The sequence below is a fragment of the Vanacampus margaritifer genome, chromosome 3 (assembly GCF_051991255.1).
Source record: "Vanacampus margaritifer isolate UIUO_Vmar chromosome 3, RoL_Vmar_1.0, whole genome shotgun sequence".
Classification (NCBI taxonomy): Eukaryota; Metazoa; Chordata; class Actinopteri; order Syngnathiformes; family Syngnathidae; genus Vanacampus; species Vanacampus margaritifer.
In genome coordinates this window covers 7,642,737-7,660,398 of record NC_135434.1, presented here as the reverse complement: position 1 = coordinate 7,660,398, position 17,662 = coordinate 7,642,737, and the positions used below count along the sequence as shown (strand labels likewise).

The window sequence follows — 17,662 nt, the reverse complement described above, 5'->3', positions numbered from 1 at the left end:
GTCTACATTATGTGGTAAAATTCAAGGGCGTGGAAGCCAGATTAAAAATCCTCTATTTTCGGGAATTATGTTCCTTGGAAAGATGAAAAACAGTTGCAGTTGTATAAACGCACTTTGTGTGCACCAATCTCATGCACCTTGTGCCCTTGGAACGCCCTGATTACAATGAGAATGTGGGGAGCCGCTTCGATTGTCAATTCGAGTCGGCTGCATTCCATCTGACAACAGCGGCCTTTTCTATCTGCGCTAGTCAAGAAAAATACAGAAAAAAAGGAAAACTCCACCTTCAGTTAAACTACACTTTGCGCTATATTTGCACTGGGCACGAAAATGGGGCCCAAAATGTGTTAGAGGACAATCGTTGATTGCATGTAAAAAGGTCATTATCATTCATTATTTTGCCTTTATAAAAATACACATTATTACATAATTTTTTTTGCAATAATATTATTTATACACTCGACACTTCCCCTTCTCATTAAACATGCAACCGTGGCGCTGATGTTAGTTCTCAGGAAACCCAGGCAGTATGTGCCCCCAACCATTATTTAATATTTAGTATATTGGGTTTAATGTAACAGTTATTGGATTGATTTGATTGGATCATTTACATTCTTCACTACTTCTCCAAGTTGTGCTCTTGCCAGCTTCTTGACTAAATTATTACACAAGTGCACAAAGGTGAGGCATTCTGCCCTGGAGCCATTTCTTCTAGGCAGAAATAGTTATCATTAGGCTCTTGCATAGTGATACTAAACTAATGACAGGATAAAATTAAATATTAATCTCAGTATAGATTTGTCTTGTTTTTCTTTGTTTTATAGAGTTTCCACACCTCAACAAGTCAACACCATTATAAACAGTAACATCTTTAATGGTCCAAAACCGCTGTTAAAATGTCTAGCTAACAATAAAACTTTGCAGGAGCACGTTGGGCTAACGCTCGGAGCGCTCTGCTTACATTAATCAACACAGACATGACTAAATGGACCATGATACCATTTCCTGAATGGAGGTGCAAACAAATCTATGTTACAAAATGCCTGCAGCTGCTGACCTGATCTGAGGTGGCAGAGCGGTGAGAAGAAAATAAAGAGGCAAAGCTGGTATCACATGACAAATTTAGACATCAGTGCAGTGGAGATGGGAACACACACAAACACTAATACAATACTAGACACCAATTGCATACTGTACGGTACTCTATGGCCCCAGTGAATCTCATGTTTCAACGAGTCAATCAATTAGCTCAGATTTGTGGAGGTCACTTTTACTGAGTTAACTACTATGTAATTACTAGGTTCTTGTTAAAAAAAATAAATAAATATGAAATGTCCGAGCAGACAATTTGCAAGTAGTAAGAAAATACTAAACCACACTTCAGATCTTTAAATGTATCTAAATGCTGCAACCATCTCCCACCACAAAAAAGACTATTTTTGAGCCTCAGCAGTTTAAGCGGCACAACACTGTTGACCTCTTAGCTAATGATGCACTATGTAATAATATGTGCACGTCTAGAGCGACTTTTTCAAAGCACTGCATAAATGCTCAATTGACTATTTCTTAACAATAACTAATGACCCCAAAGGAGGCAATTACACCAAAGGGGGAGAAAGGGTCCAAGGGCATTTTTCAGCCAGAGTGGTTAATAATTAGTGTACATAATATTTTCACCAATATCAGACACAGTTGGCAGCTCGGCTCCAAAGAATGAAGTTTAATAATAGCGGCAATAAAACAGCCCATTGGCAAGAGTGTATTGCACTGTCAAAACATTTATGCTGACTAATTTCCCAGTGTTTTTTCTTTCTTTCAGTTTTTGTAATCAAGCTCCAATGTCATTAAAGTACAAATACTGCAACTAAAGAAAGATTAATGATGATCTCCAACATTTTTTCTTTGCACAGAAGCTCTTAGTAGTGCACAGACATTCTCCAATGTTTCTTTTATAGCAGAAAGAAGGGAAAGAGAAAAAAAGGAAAAAGAGACAAAATTTCAAGAATAAAGTCAAAAGTTGCTAGAGCCAGTGACATATATTTCTTTAAAAATGATATATATCATAGCTCAAATGTGCGTTGGCTATAATGATGCTAGTACATTTAGCAGACAAACCCACAGCATTTGAGAGCAGAGACAAGGACTTGACTTTTCATGATTATTATTTTTTTGCCTCATTTTAATCATCAATTTTGGAAGTTTTCTTAACACACTTCTCTGTGGTGTGTCAAATTTAGAATATATGTTTATTTTCACCAGGGATGTGATTTTTCCGCTAATTCGCGGAATTCCGCTTTTTTTTATCTCCCCCCCAAAAAAAAAAAATCAGATTTTTTTTTTTTTTTTTTAAAGTAGTTCATTGTGTATGCACATGACTCCGACAGATAACATCTTCTGCTATAACAAAGACATTTTGTGGTATGCTCTAATATGAGTTACTTTTCATTTGGTCATGATACAATTATTTGTTCATGAAATTTGAACTCTTCAACATTATTTATGTGTTAACTTAGTAATCACATTAGTTAGATATGATGATATGCTCAGTGATAGTTTTTAAAAGCAAAGGCAGTCCAATGTTTTTGAATGTGACTGATTTTGAGTTGACTAAAACTGCCAATTTATATGGGATAGTTCAATATACATTGAAAATTAAATTTATGGTGTTGTGTTGTCTATTTCTTTGTCATGTGAGTGCATTGAAAGTACTTAAAAACACGGAAAACCCCAGACCCCCAGCTAAATTTTCAGATAATTTCACTTTGGTCAAATCACATCCCTGTTTCACTTTTACATGGACTATAAGGTCAAACTAGCTCCACGTGTTGCTCCGTTACACTTATGTACACACAAGCTGGCTTAACTCGAGATCAAATGCTCTAAATGCCACATTTAACAGGATAACTTTGAAAGTGGCTGCTGGAAGCTGCTGTTTATTCTGTGCGAAGCAGATGTCTGCCCGCCAGTTAGATGTGATGAAATCATGCGGCTGTGTCTGCTAATCACTCACTCTGGCTGAAAGGTGAGCAGAAATTAGGAGAGCCCGAAAAGGTCGCAAGTAATTAATAGCCTACGTGAGAGGTCTGAACTTTCCAACCCATCCTCTTTTTTTTTTGTGTGTGTGTGTGTTTCTGATCATTTTGTGCTTGAAGACAGTCACCTTTCATCAGATTCATCAGAAGAGGCCTCTCAGATGACTCCATTCTAAACTGAGACATATAAAGGACAAGTGTTTTATTGCAATGCATCACATACAGTAACTTCATCAGCGATATTCCCTAAACAGGATTAAAACAATCACGGAGAAGACAAGATGAACGTTTGATAGGGCTCATGACACAAGGTCGTCAAGCCACCTGAAAGTCGAGTACAAGTGATTATGATCCTGTTCCATTCCCATCACTTAATTTGATTGCTATAATCTCAATTATTTTGATTCCTCGGAGGTGCATCTCACACGCGCGGCAGCCAATGTCATATTCTGTTTTCATTGTGATCAGGCTGCACACACGACAAACAATTGTAATCATCATCATCATCATAGAAAATCCCTCGGGCTCATTTTTTCCTCCTTTCCTCGGGTACCTGCTTGACAAAGAAGACGGCAACAATGCAACAATTCCCCCACGGTCATATTTATTAGCATGTAAAATATGTGCACATACAGAGAGTTAATGGAATATTCTAACACCTCAGAGGATACTGTGGATTGACTTATGTGAAGCTGAGTTAACACCAATTGTTTTCATGATAGGCGGAGGATGTTCGCAAGATTGCATTAACTCCCCATGTGTTCACAAAATAGATTATTTTAATGGTACATGAAAACCATGTCATGAAAAAGGACATATCTGCAATTTCAAACATGGCAACTCTATTATAGACTTTGGCATGCATTTATTCATCTCGTGATTTTTTATAAATGAGTCCCCTGGTGGATGAAAAGAACGGTTATGTATTATCTTGTCAGTGGTACCAATAAATTGATATCTGCTATTATCAATGTAATGTAGCAACGATCAGTGCCTATATTTTACGTCTGAACTCCTACTCGGATTTATATGTATTTAAAAGCTCTGATACTTTGACTGTGTGTATAAGAATTGTTGTATTTGAATTGTATTTGATGTTTACTTAAAATAAGAAAAACATTTTTTTTATGAAACCCCAGTTCAGGGCCTTTAATGTTGGTTAGATGTCATCTTAAAAAGTGGAAAATGCTTGTTTTAATCTTCACAGTACTTAAAACTGGCTGTTAACACTCAATGCTTGATCAAATAAGATAAAGTAATAAGTATCTTAAAATAAGCACAATGATCTTGCCTGACAATTTCATTTTAAGTAAAAAATAACTTGTCAAATCAAAATAAGCAAATTTAGGTTAAATTTAAGAAATGATATCTTAGTTAAGATTTTAGATTTTGCAGTGTGGGCTTCCCTGGAGCTGATGCAAAAAAAACTAAAAAAAATACATGGATTTTGTCAAAGTAAGCATCGATATTGTCAAAGTAACTGCCAGTATTATTAGTATTATTTATTCTGCTCTTGAAAGGAGTAGATATAGACAGCAGCCAACTTACTTTTAACTTCTGACCAAACAATGTTTTTTTTTATTGCTAACATTGATTATTATTTTAGTAGGGCTATTTTAAGTTGTTCTTTGAATGTTAAATGAGGTCAAAGTATTTAATGATGAACACGTCGAAGCTACTTGAATCATTCCTTGATTACTACTTGACGCATGCTGCCTACTAGATGATATTTAGTCACTAATTATTTTGTATCCAAAAAAAGGGCGGGTCACTCCATTTGACGGCTAAATTATAATTATGAACTAGAAAGTGTGGATATGTTGTAATCAAAGGCAATCAGGATTGCGATGCACCGGCAAAGTCACAATCAACACAACTCGCAAAGTAAAAGCTGCAACGCCATGCACGCTTTGAGCAATAAACTGTGCTAGACACTCATTTGGATGACCAGCTGTGCATCTGATTGTAGCTGCTGAAGTAATGAGGCTGATTGCTCAGCATGCTGAGAGCCACCTGCAGCACAAAGGACTTTAAGAGCAGGTCGTATGCACAAACAACCATTACCTTTGGAGAAATATAAACCGGGCTGTGTTGTGTGCGGGGTTTGGGTAGCGACAGTATGTGAAATAGTGAAGTCATCTATTTGTAAGCTTCATAGTAAAGCACAAATCCACAACACATGAGGAGGATGGCTGTTTGTATGTTTGCTCATAGATTTATTATATTTTTCCAAGTCATGTGAATTGTCAACTACAGACGCTCCCCTACTTACGAACATTCGAGTTACGAACAACGGTACATACGAACATTTCTGCGCGTACAGTATGTCGAAAAATGTTCGGAAAGAGATGCTGTAAGTTCGATTTTGTATTGCGCGTAGTGCTTCTTTCCGCCGCTAATACCGACTATTGGCGCTGTGAGAGCTCATTGGAGGCTGAGCAACGTGGCGAGGAGGAGGAGGAAGAAACCGCCGGTCCCCATGAAGCAGGAAATAACTTTTGAAGCCGATTCCAGCGACGACGAAGAATCTCTCATGATATAAAATCCTCCTCTTCCTCCTCCTCCATCATCTCCTTAAGCATCGAGTACATCTTCCAAAAGTAAGTTAAACTTCATTTTATTTATCTTATTACGTACATGTACATACTGTGTGTGTCTCTTTCGCTCTCTCTCTAACTCTTTGACTGCCAGACGTTTTCAGAAAAGGGATGCCGTGGGTGCCAGCCGATTTTAAGCATTTTGACTGATCTTTCAAGGTCCACAGAAAATTATGTGTTTGGACTATAGAAACACACATACTACCAAATGGAAGATTGGACTGTCATCTTTCATCAGAAAAAATAGTTTGTTTCTACCTTATTCCGGTTTTGAGTAATCAACAATAGAAAATGGTTAGTTTCACCTGTTTTGAAAAAAACGTATTTTAACGTCTTTGGCACTCCTCCATAGGATTTTACTAAACGTTATTTAACGTTTTTGGCAGTCAAAGAGTTAACATACGTAGTACAGTATAGTACTGTACGTATTCTCTCCATTTTATTAAAAGTTTTTTTCAGTACAAACCAATGCAGGTTACTTGTACAAGCCTTAAACATACTTATATAAACCTTCAATATACTTATATAGGCTTTAAACATAAATTATAATACAAAATATAGCACTGAAGCAACTTACGAACAAATTCACCTTACGAACGATCGTCCGGAACGTAACTCGTTCGTAAGGTGGAGAGCGTCTGTATTGACAGCATCGTTGTCACCGTCCGCATAGATGCTGGCGAACATGAATCATTTGGAGTATGGGGGCTCTTTCCTGAATTTCCTACCTGTGACACGGCTTTAAAGAAAAAGAAAACCTCAAACTTTTTGGGACTGATTGCCCCGCATGGTGGAGGACTCGCAGCGGGGCAGGGCAGGTGGTCACCTGTCAAATGTCACCGCAGCAGGCACACAAAAGGACAGAACACACGCAGTCATTTTAAAAATGCGATGCACAAAAGAAGAAAAATCAGCAACTGTGTGCTTACTGTTCTGACAGAGTGTTGTGTTGTTGCACACCGCACACATAAGAATAAGGCCACCCACGATCGTGGATATCCTCCCCCAAACCAGATGGCTGACCTGTGAGATGCAGTGGGCAGACTGCTAGGAAATACAAAGTAAGAATTGTAGTAGACAACAACTAAGTTGCGGTAGCAAAACTCTTCTCGCTATCATTTTTTGAGGGTGGTGAATGACTTGGGAGACATGTCATACAAACACTCAAAGTATGTATTTCTTTTGCAAACGGGAAATGAAATGCTGTTGACACAGAGTCAATTAAACAGTAAGCAGCATTAAGGGAGAGAATATTACTGTAAAACTCCATAATGAGTGCTCTTTTCAGACATAAACTCTGGAGTGCCCTACCATCATCTCTAAGGCTTGCCGAATCAATGGACTGTTTCCGAAGGAGCCTTTTTAATTAGGCATCAAGCTAGTTTAGCAACATACTGCTCCGTGTTTTTATCATGTGTTTGCTTGCTCTGTATTGGTTGGAGTAACGTTGTTAGTCCATGTCATGCCTTGGCGCTTGATTGTTGCCGAGCTAGCGTTTGTCAAGTAGAGTTGACAAACCCTGAATATTTTAGAATTCAATTTAAAATGGTTGATCATATTTTAGGATACATTTTCCTGGGGGGTGGGGGGGAACACGAGCAAGGCAAATCCGCAAGAGGTTGCAATGATCAATGGCATTTGTATGGGGAGTCGCCCTCTATAGGCTGGTATTGGAATCTCACTAGGGTGATTTTGCGAGTACAGACGCTCCCCAACTTACGAACGAGTTACGTTCCGAGCGATCGTTCGTAAGGTGAATTTGTTCGTAAGTTGCTTCAGTGCTATATTTTGTATTATAATTTATGTTTAAAGAGAATACGTACAGTACTGTACTACGTATGTTAGAGAGAGAGAGCGAGAGACACACACAGTATGTACATGTACGTAATAAGATAAATAAAATGAAGTTTAACTTACTTTTGGAAGATGTACTCGATGCTTAAGGATTTGATGGAGGAGGAGGAAGAGGAGGATTTTATATCATGAGAGGTCGCTGGAATGGGCTTCAAAAGTTACTTCCTCCTCCGTAGCTTCAATGTAGGAAGAAGTTGAGGGTCGCGGAGAAGAAGATGAGGGTTGATGAGTATCTTCCTTGGAGGATTTACTAGAAACTGGCCGAAAGAAGCGATCTAACGACGATTGCACAGTTTTCTTCTTTTTTCATCATAAATGATGCGGTAGCACTGTATGGCATCATTCAATTGATTTGCAACCTTTGTGCAACGTTCAATATTTGGGTCTTGCTGCTCGAAGAGTGCGATGGCTTTATCTATGAGCGACAGGCGTTTCTTCTTCCTCTTCCTCCTCGACACGTTGCTGAGCCTCCAACGCTGGGTGAGCTCTCACAGCGCCAAGCGTCGGTATTAGCGGCGGAAAGAAGCACTACAGTACTCGGAAAAAGGTGCGCAATAAAAAATCTAACTTACAGCATCTCTTTCCGAACATTGTTTGACATGCGCGCATGCGCGCAGACATGTTCGTATGTACCGTTGTTCGTAACTCGAATGTTCGTAAGTAGGGGAGGGTCTGTAGTGTTTGCTAATTTTAGTTGGTTAAGCTAGCGGCTGCTGCTGGCGACCTCATAGCTCTGATAGTCTTGTTTATGTTGTCATTTTTGCAGTCTGAGTTACTGTTGTACCCATATTTTTGCTAGCTAACGTAACAATGATTACATACTTCAATACTTGTCTCGCACGGGGCGACATTCAAGCTAGCACCAAATGCAGACTTCACTCAAGAGAGGTACTTACAGGCTACTCTGAATTTATTTCCTTTCCTTTTTTCCCCTCCCTCTTCCTTTAGGGCAAAAGAGTCAATAATCTACAGCTAACTCCTGCTTCCAGCGACGTCCGACGAAACGCTTGTACAGTAAGTAAGAGGAAATCACATCTCCCCAACTCAGCTTCTTCTGGAAAGCTTTTTTTCTTCCCCTGTGTAATTGCCCTGGTGTGATTGACAGGACCGCTGCCCCAACTTTCTCATCGATCAGATCGCCTTCCCTGCAATTTTACACCATGGCATCCCAGCAGGGTTAGAGGTTACACATTTTATTTCACTTTCTTGTGTGACTCGAGCAGGAGTGGAGAAATCTGCCACAGGCAATTCCCCCAGAACCTTGCCTGGTTTCCTTTTACATTTACCTTGATAGTGCTTTCTGAAATTTAAGATCTCCAGTTGTAAGATTAAACATAACCTTCATCAGCATCAAGTTCAAATCTATATTTTAATTAAAGGCACAGTTTTAGACTAAGGCCTGCTGTTTAGTCTGCAATAGAAAGTGTATGCTTACAGCACATTAGAATTGTCAAATCTGCAATGGAGATTCAAGTGAACAGACATTTAGCATGCTAAATTATACAAAACTATACAAAAACCTATAAAATATCTGAATGCATAATGACAGCCCATTTATTTTGTACTAGTTTGTGTTATCTTTAAAAATGGGATAGGGGAGGTAGTTATTTTCTATAAATTATATAAATATAAATTTATATAAATTTCCTTTGCTTTGTAATACATTCCTAACAGCAGTGCGAATACAGACGCTCGCCTACTTACGAACATTCGAGTTGCGAACAACGGTACATACGAACATTTCTGCGCGTACAGTATGTCGAAAAATGTTCGGAAAGAAATGCTGTAAGTTAGATTTTGTATTGCGCGTAGTGCTTCTTTCCGCCGCTAATACCGACGATTGGCGCTGTGAGAGCTCATTGGAGGCTGAGCAACGTGGCGAGGAGGAGGAGGAAGAAACGCCGGTCCCCATGGAGGAAATAACTTTTGAAGCCGATTCCAGCGACGACGAAGAATCTCTCATGATTATAAAATCCTCCTCTTCCTCCTCCTCCATCATCTCCTTAAGCATCGAGTACATCTTCCAAAAGTAAGTTAAACTTCATTTTATTTATCTTATTACGTACATGTACATACTGTGTGTGTCTCTCGCTCTCTCTCTCTAACATACGTAGTACAGTACAGTACTGTACGTATTCTCTCCATTTTATTAAAAGTTTTTTTCAGTACAAACCAATGCAGGTTACTTGTACAAGCCTTAAACATACTTATATAAACCTTCAATATACTTATATAGGCTTTAAACATAAATTATAATACAAAATATAGCACTGAAGCAACTTACGAACAAATTCACCTTACGAACGATCGTCCGGAACGTAACTCGTTCGTAAGGTGGGGAGCGTCTGTACTGGGCCAATAAAGAAGAAAGAATGAGTCTATAAAATGAAGAAGGCGCAAAAGCAAGGAAACAATAGAATTTTAGTTAAAAAAATATATATATATTTTGGGTTGGAAAAGCTCCAACAATGTGGTGTCTAACATCAACATGGTGCTTCAAGTCTTTTATCTGTTTGTATTGAGGGGCCTAAATAGCTGATATTAATAGACTCTTCTACTTAATCCACCCCTGGGGCATTCACGGAAACCACAAATGCTACATGGGCTTTCATTTATTTCGATTCGAACCCGCAACCTCTCCCGCCTGAGTCAACCACTACACCCCCCCCCCCCCCACACACACACACACACACACACACAACAAAAACATGATTTTACTGAAAAAACACATGGCTCACACTGTGTGATGCAACCAACATCTCAAAAGAGCTTCATAACTCCCCCAGGCCACCTGTGGAATAAGAAGATCAGCCCATTTCAATGATCCTACATCATTTAGCCCGAGTGATGATGTTAGCTTTCCTTTTATAGACTGAGGTGCAAGCCCCATTAAATGAAGGGCACTCCCCCCTTTGCAGGCCAGTGCACAGGGTCCCTGCACAGTAAGAACATCATTAATGATTCTGTTCACAGCACCGGCGCTACTTAGCAGCACTTTGTTGGTTAAGCATCTCTACATGTCTGCCTGGTTGCATTTGGACATACTAATGGTCTATTTTTTTTTTTTTTTTTTTTTTTTACTAAAAACACTGTCATTATTAGTCTTACAAGGAGTTTCACCCTTCATCTAACAAGACAACCAGATTATTCTTAGCTTGGCATGGAACAAGAAAAGAAAATGACTTAAATTGCTACTGTACCAGGTTAATTCTATCAAGCAAATGACTTTTTTTTTTTGCTGCATGTAACAATGAGTTTACACAACAGCCGCTCCAAGGACAGCAGCAAGAGTGCATAACTAACGTATCTTCCCATGGACTGATAACCATCAAGGCTTTTAAGAGCTACTTTTGTAATCTTTTTCCAGTTTCATGCAAGTCAGTGATTCTTAATTGTAAATCCCCTGGGGGCTCTTTTCTGCGGGAATGGTCCATGCCAAACAATGCTTCTTGAAAATATCAAAATCCAAACTGGTGTTTTTTTTATAGTGCAGGGCTAATTTAACCAACTCCTACCATCTTGTTGCATTGATTCGGCTGCTAATTGTCTGATTCCTGACTCCAATTAGCTCCTGTTCAAATCCATCAGTCCATTTTCTGTACCGCTTCTCCTCAGTAGGGTCACTGGTGAGCATGAGCCAATTCCAGCAGATTTTGAGTGAGACTCAAGGTACAAGGCCTCGGACAGCTTTCCATTCAAGCACGGGTCCACATTAAACATAATTAATACAAAAATCGATCCATTCATCCATTTTTCATACTGTTGAAGGTTGTTTGGAGCTGGACTATCTATCCCAGCTGACTGGCTGGCTGAATACACCCAGAACTTCTTGGGAGTCTATTGCAAGGCATAGAGAAATAAAAATTTAAAAATCCAGGAATTAGTTTTCCTATGAAACAGTAGTCGGGTTTCCATCCAATTGATTCAAAAAAATGTAAGCGAATTTGCTGAAAATGTGCAAAACGGACTTGCGACTAATGACCTTTTCCATCTGTTCTTCTTTTGTGAATATTGAGAAGGGACTCCGCCGCTGTAGGTGGCGGTATACACCATAGAGATGTAATCCTCCAGTAATGTAAAGAAGACCAGGAAGCAACTGCGCCGTGCGATGACGTCGTATGAGTTTTCTTTTGTAATTCTTGATAAACCATAGCATATCTTTGCTGTTTTCCCATCTAAAATAGCATTCATATTCACTTCTTTAATTAATTCCAAAAAGATTTGTTGTGTCGTCCCCCACCCCTAAACATACCTTACTTTATCGTCCAACATTGCTTTGGGATTACAAATGTCCGTGTGACATAATATCCGGTCAAAACGTGCGACGTGTTTCCGGTCTTTCCATAGCCAAAATTCGCATTTTACTTTTTTTTGCTACACTTCAAAATTCACCCCATCTAAGCGTAATTTATTATTATTTTTTTTTTAATTTTGGGCCTTTTTTTTTTTAATTTCTAGTGTTTCCATTGTATTTTATTTTAGATTTCTTGAAAATTCGAATAAAAATGGGTGGATGGAAACCCAACTAGTGATGTGTCCCAGGTTTTTGGAGAAAGGAAAAAAGTATGTTCAATTAAGTAGTAGATATACAGAAAATATATTCGGTAGAATGTGTGGTGTACGTAAATATAAAAATGTAAAAAAAAAAATTTTTTACAGTAATATTGAACATGCACCTTTAATGTTTTGAGTGTCTTTGCTCCAGTCAAAAAGCAAAGCACAAAGTAACTGAATGTAAAAAAAATAAAATAAAAAAATAAAAACATTGTGGAGAACACTTAAATTTGCTTCACATAAAAAAAGTTAAACTTCGTGTAGAACAGCACATGGACGTCAAACAACAGTAATACCTGACGTATTGGTACCATGTATGATGAAGCTAAGCTAAATCAGGATATCCTTGTTTTGGACCAACCCTGAAGAGAAACTTTTTGAAATTTTTTGAAGTTAAATTAGAGGAATGGTAATGAAAAGGGAGGTTTGTGACATCCATTCTGTTGGTATACCTGCACCATTAAACCATTTCATATGAAAATGTTGGTTACAGTAACGCTCACACAAGGGATCTGTTGAGGACCTCTGAATCATTAATGGAGAGACCAAAGACTGTAACATGAATTCAAAAGGAAGCTGAACTTCACATGAACCAGACAGGTTGCGTTTTACAAAGCCTTTGACAGGCGACAGGCGACGGGGGAGAGGTGTTTCCTCGGGCATCTTGCAAATGAATGCACCAGACAGAGTTGATGCACTTTGCGCTGCTTTTAAATAAATTTTGCTCGACAAACATTGACGCAAAAGGCAAGACGAGTGTGTCAGTCAAAGGTTGGTCTCGCTGGACTTTATGGAAATTTTAAGAGACCTCTCAATGCTTGTCTCGCTGTGAGCTCACCTTCATGTTCCTCCTTAGTGTGTTCAACAGAAAGGAAGAGGTTTGACATCAACTTTACATTTTCACAGCGGAAACAATGAAAATGCACATAATGTAAGACATCTGTTTAGCTGTTCGCATCTCCCGTGTTTATTCATGTATCTGTCAGATTGAATTTAATGGGAAAGGACGGAGAATACGATTCCCATTATCACCATCGCAGCTAACACAGATGATGTCATATTATAAAGAGAGTCTATCACTTTCCCCCCTGAAGTCAAAATCCTATTCCTGTTATTGCAAATAAGCATTTAAATAAAATGATCGTATCATTCAGTAATAAAAATTGTGTTTTTCCTCCCACAGCATCAGTGATAAATCTAATTCCACCAACCATGCACTTTATTGCCAGCAGTAGATAGGTTTTTATTTCCCACCTTGATGGTGGCCTGCAGCGAATATTGGCTCAGGCATAATGATTAAATGAGTGAAAAAGGTTTGTGCATCCATTACAAAGTTTGGCTATATCTCCACAGCACCAACATATACTTGTTACTTAAATGGAAAACCCAAAACACGCTGTGATTACAACCAGACCTTTATTTCTTCACATCTTAATGGCTGTTTGGCGGCATAGGAACATAGATAGCAAAGCGAGATGAGTCTTCTTGGCATTAAGCTTTAATCAAAAATAAAGTTCAGTGGAGAGGAAAAGCAGTTTAAAACAACAACTTTTAGACCCTTATCTAGAAGGAAGCCTCTTCTAAAGATGACACACAATAAAAACCTACAAACAGTTTGCTGAAGACAAGTAGACTAAGGACATTGATTACGGCAACCATGTCCTGTGGTCTGATGAGACCATGAAAAACTGATTTGATTCAGTGGGTGTCAAGTTTGTGTGGCGGCAACCAGGTGATGAGTACAAAGTATGTCTTGCCTATAGTCCGGGGCGGGTTGAGTGCTGTCAGCATTGGGGAGCTACAGTTCATTGAGGCAACCAGGAATGCCAACATGTACTCTCACATACCGGAGCAGAGCATGATCCCTACGGATCGCAAAAGAGGCTTGTGTATGAATACAACAACAATACAAAAAAATCAAATTAATCCACTTTTTTTAATTAAAAAATATATATATAAACGACTATGGAATGCCATTGAGCATGTGATTTTTCACTCATCAAAACCGTTTTCTTCCGCTTCAGAAACAGCCCATGAAGACAATATGCCTTTGTTGATTTTACACTTATTAATATTCAAATTGCACTTTTTACATAATTTCTTCCTGGAAATGATCTTATCTAAGGCCCCAAACCTGAAAGAATTTAATCATGCACAGAAAGCCACTCATTAAAGATTTAGACGTTCAAGACCGAAACGGGCCTCAATTGAGACAGTAAAGGAATTATCATTGTTATTTTCTGCCTTCAAAATCATTCTGGTTCCACATGATTGGATTGCACAGTTAAGGTACAGCGTGCCGTCTAACTGCCAAGTATAAATTAGGGTTGCGAAGAAAAACTGCTCCATTTTCTAATCAGAATTTTTCACAGTGGTTGAAAAAAAAGGCCCTATATTTCTCCGGGGAATGATTTTTCACTTTGAATTACTCACTGTGTCCATTCATCTCCTGGCCAATAAAGTCCAGGATCCTGCACACACCTTGTCATCTTGGAGATTTGGTGTCAGTCCAGATGAATTACATTTGATCCCCATTCTACTGTGCTCCTAATGGCCACAGCAAGCTAAAGCCTATTGCTAAGGCACATCAAAAGCACTGAATAAATTCAATCAAAGCGTTATATTCAAAGGAGAAAAAGGACTAATTATGTATTAGAATTCAAAACAGTATTTAATCCTCTGGAAAGCAAATAAAACTCGTTTGTGTATTTTCTTAATAAACCGTAACTCCAGATTTCAAAACGAGACGAAAATTATATGATTTTGTAAAATCCTGTCTCTGCTAATCTGTCACTGTGAAACTGTAATGTGACAAACAGTGAACCCCCCCCCCCCTTTTCAAATCTGAAGTAAATTATCGTTAATCCGGCTATAACAACAATAATGTTAATCCGACCGCTAACTAATGCCGGCTAATTTACTAGCTCATAGCATGGAGCCATAGTAGACACTTGTTGATATACTGTAATTGAGTGTCAAGTTGTTGTTTTTTATCAAAAAGATGTGAAAACATTTCACGTCTCCAGAGAACGATTTTTCACTTTAAAAATGGCTGCTAAAATTAACATTACCACAATGTTTGAACTAAATGGATCTCGTTCCAAGATCTGTAGGGTTCTCATGTTGATAATTTCCCACTGTTCCAGTTATCTTTTTATCATGTGACTAAACCCCAATGCAGCCATAATCTGAGCTCAGTGCTCAAGTTGTCAATAAATGTCAAGGCCAACCGTTTTGTACTGTAAATGCTTCTCGCCCCCAGGCTAGCGTCAGCTCAGCACCATGCTGATTAGTTTTATTTGTTTCTCTCAAGTTCTCTTATGCATTCCCAGGAGATATCAGTATTAAATTGCTTTTTGGTTCAGAAGCTTCTAAAATGCATTAGAACTTGTAATGGACTTTTGCCTTGGTGAAGGCGTCACACGCTTTATTGATTGTGCCTATTGGGTACATCTGAAACTTCTTCACACTGATGAATAATTCATTGCCGCATCACGTTTATTGTCCTAATTGTTCCATTGTTTTCATGGCAAACTGCTTGGGAGGAAACAAGGCTGACTTTGTCTCTGGCTGTATAATTTTAAAATGGAAATGGTAATGCGATCATTTTTCAAACAATATAATTGTATGCGTTATGAGGACGGTAACTTGTGCTGGCTGAAAGGCAAACAAAGTTTCAGAAGGGTGACGCCTCTTAGTTTTAATTAAAAACCACAGACAGCTTAATTGTGGTGCAGCTGTGCTCTGGTGGCCCGTGATTACTTCAGACACAGAAAATGAGATTGCAAGAGGTGTTGCTGAAGATATTGCTTTCGAGTTTGTGCCCCATGGTGTCAGCATCATGTCTGGACTTTAACCAATTTATCCCCAAAACTTTTTGAGGGGTAATGAAGTCCCCTTAGATTTGTTCATTTGCTTATAAGATACCTGCAGTTGAACACCGCAGATAAAATGTCACTTGAACTCGTTCTCTATGCACATGAAAGTCAAGTGAGTCAATTAAGTACTTTGCCCTATTTGCATCTCATAAAGGAATTCATTTTGGAAAAGGTGGAATCTACTTGCTGTAAATATGGTCTGTAATTCAGGACAGGCTCTTAAAAATATGTAAGATAGCATGCATATTTATGAAAATGTCAGCCTTTGGCGTACGTTTAGCTGATTGTGCAGCTCCACCAGCAGCCTCATTTAGTCATAATCCATCATTATGCCATAAAGTAGTACTTGTCCCAACATTACACCTTTGTTGTCTGTGGATGAAATTATTCCCAAATGCAAACTTAAAAAGTAAGCCATAACATCAAAATCACTCGCAGTTAATGAGCTTCCTGTACTGTATGTTGGAAATCTAAAACTTTAAAATCTATAATACATGTTTTAAAATAAATTAACTAACTCAGTGGTTTTTAACCTGGGTTCGATCGAACCCCAAGGGTTCATTCAGTGAGTCAGTCTCAGGTGTTTGGCGGAGGTCAAGACACACCCGACTTCAATGATTTGAAGCTGCAAGAATTTGGTGCACTCAGTAGTCGACTTTGCGGCTGATGTGATGGTACGTCGTGTATTTTTTTTATTTTTGTAATCCCTTCTTACTATCATGAAATTTTTACCAATTAACATGCAAATCAAATTCAAAAAAGGGAAAGTGAGTACAAATTGAGAGGAACAGATATTTGTTCCAATCCTGAAAACAGAACAAAACAAAAAGAACAATTTCAACTCAAGGTGTCAGTTTGTGGAACAATCTGGATTGTAAAACTAAATCATCTCAGTCTATCTGTATTTTCGAAAAATGTATAAAATAATTTGTAAAAATTACTGGAAAAAGTACGAAATCATGCTGTTGAATTATTATATTGTTTGACTGCTTGCTGTCATTCGTTTTGTGTTATTTTTTTGTGTGTTGAATGGGCGACTATCACAAGTTTTACTTCTTACTTTCCCTTTTCATTTCTTTTTTTAAAGAGTGAAATAAAAAAATTGAATTGAACTGATAATACTATGTCAAGAAAAAAGAAAGTGGTTAGATGAACATGTGCAATAGGAATTCACATGTATAATGGTACATATGGTGTTCCACAGGGCTCCATTGTGGGGCCTCTGCTGTTTTCATCGTATCTGCTGCCCCTGGGTTCCATCTTAAGAAAACAGCGGTGGTTGTTTTAAAGTGCTCTATAAATATAGAGTTGGGTTTCAATAAAGAAGCGTTCGGTGAATGCGCATAGGACACAGGTGGTGTTCATTACCTCCAACAAGGCTCAGAATCACTAGTCTGACCCAACCCAAATGCAAGTTAGCGCAGATTAAGCTTTCAAATCTGATCAAATACTTGAGACACTTCAGTCAATGTCGCCGAGCACATTAGCTCAGTGACACCTGACATGCCTGCTTATCGCTTCTCCGGGTGAGTGCAGAAGTTAAACTATCAAACTTTGCCCAAGGCCACTGCGAATTGGCTCAAATTGGTGTGAGTCAGCTGTTTGACTCAATCTAAAAATGCTGCCTAAAATCTTTGCCCTTAACTCTAAATGGATTCCATTTGAATGAATTTATATGAATACGAGGCAAAGTACCTGCAGATAAAAATTTAGAGTGCCCCTCTACGATAACAAGATAAAGTCTCTT

At 38.4% G+C, this 17,662-nt stretch overlaps 1 protein-coding gene across 6 annotated transcripts in view; it reads left to right on the top strand.

The window, feature by feature from the left end:
* The window catches only part of LOC144049383 (uncharacterized), a 58,977-nt gene extending 50,102 nt beyond the window's left edge, over window positions 1-8,875 (top strand). For all 6 annotated transcript variants that reach the window (XR_013293547.1, XM_077562275.1, XM_077562273.1 and 3 more), the window contains 2 exons: window positions 8,432-8,497; window positions 8,589-8,875. Coding sequence is in view for 5 of the 6 variants with exons in the window: in XM_077562275.1 (XP_077418401.1) it covers window positions 8,432-8,497; window positions 8,589-8,774 (252 nt within the window). In the remaining variant the exon portion in view is untranslated. The remainder of the gene's footprint in view (window positions 1-8,431; window positions 8,498-8,588) is intronic.
* The last annotated feature ends 8,787 nt before the right edge of the window (window positions 8,876-17,662 follow it).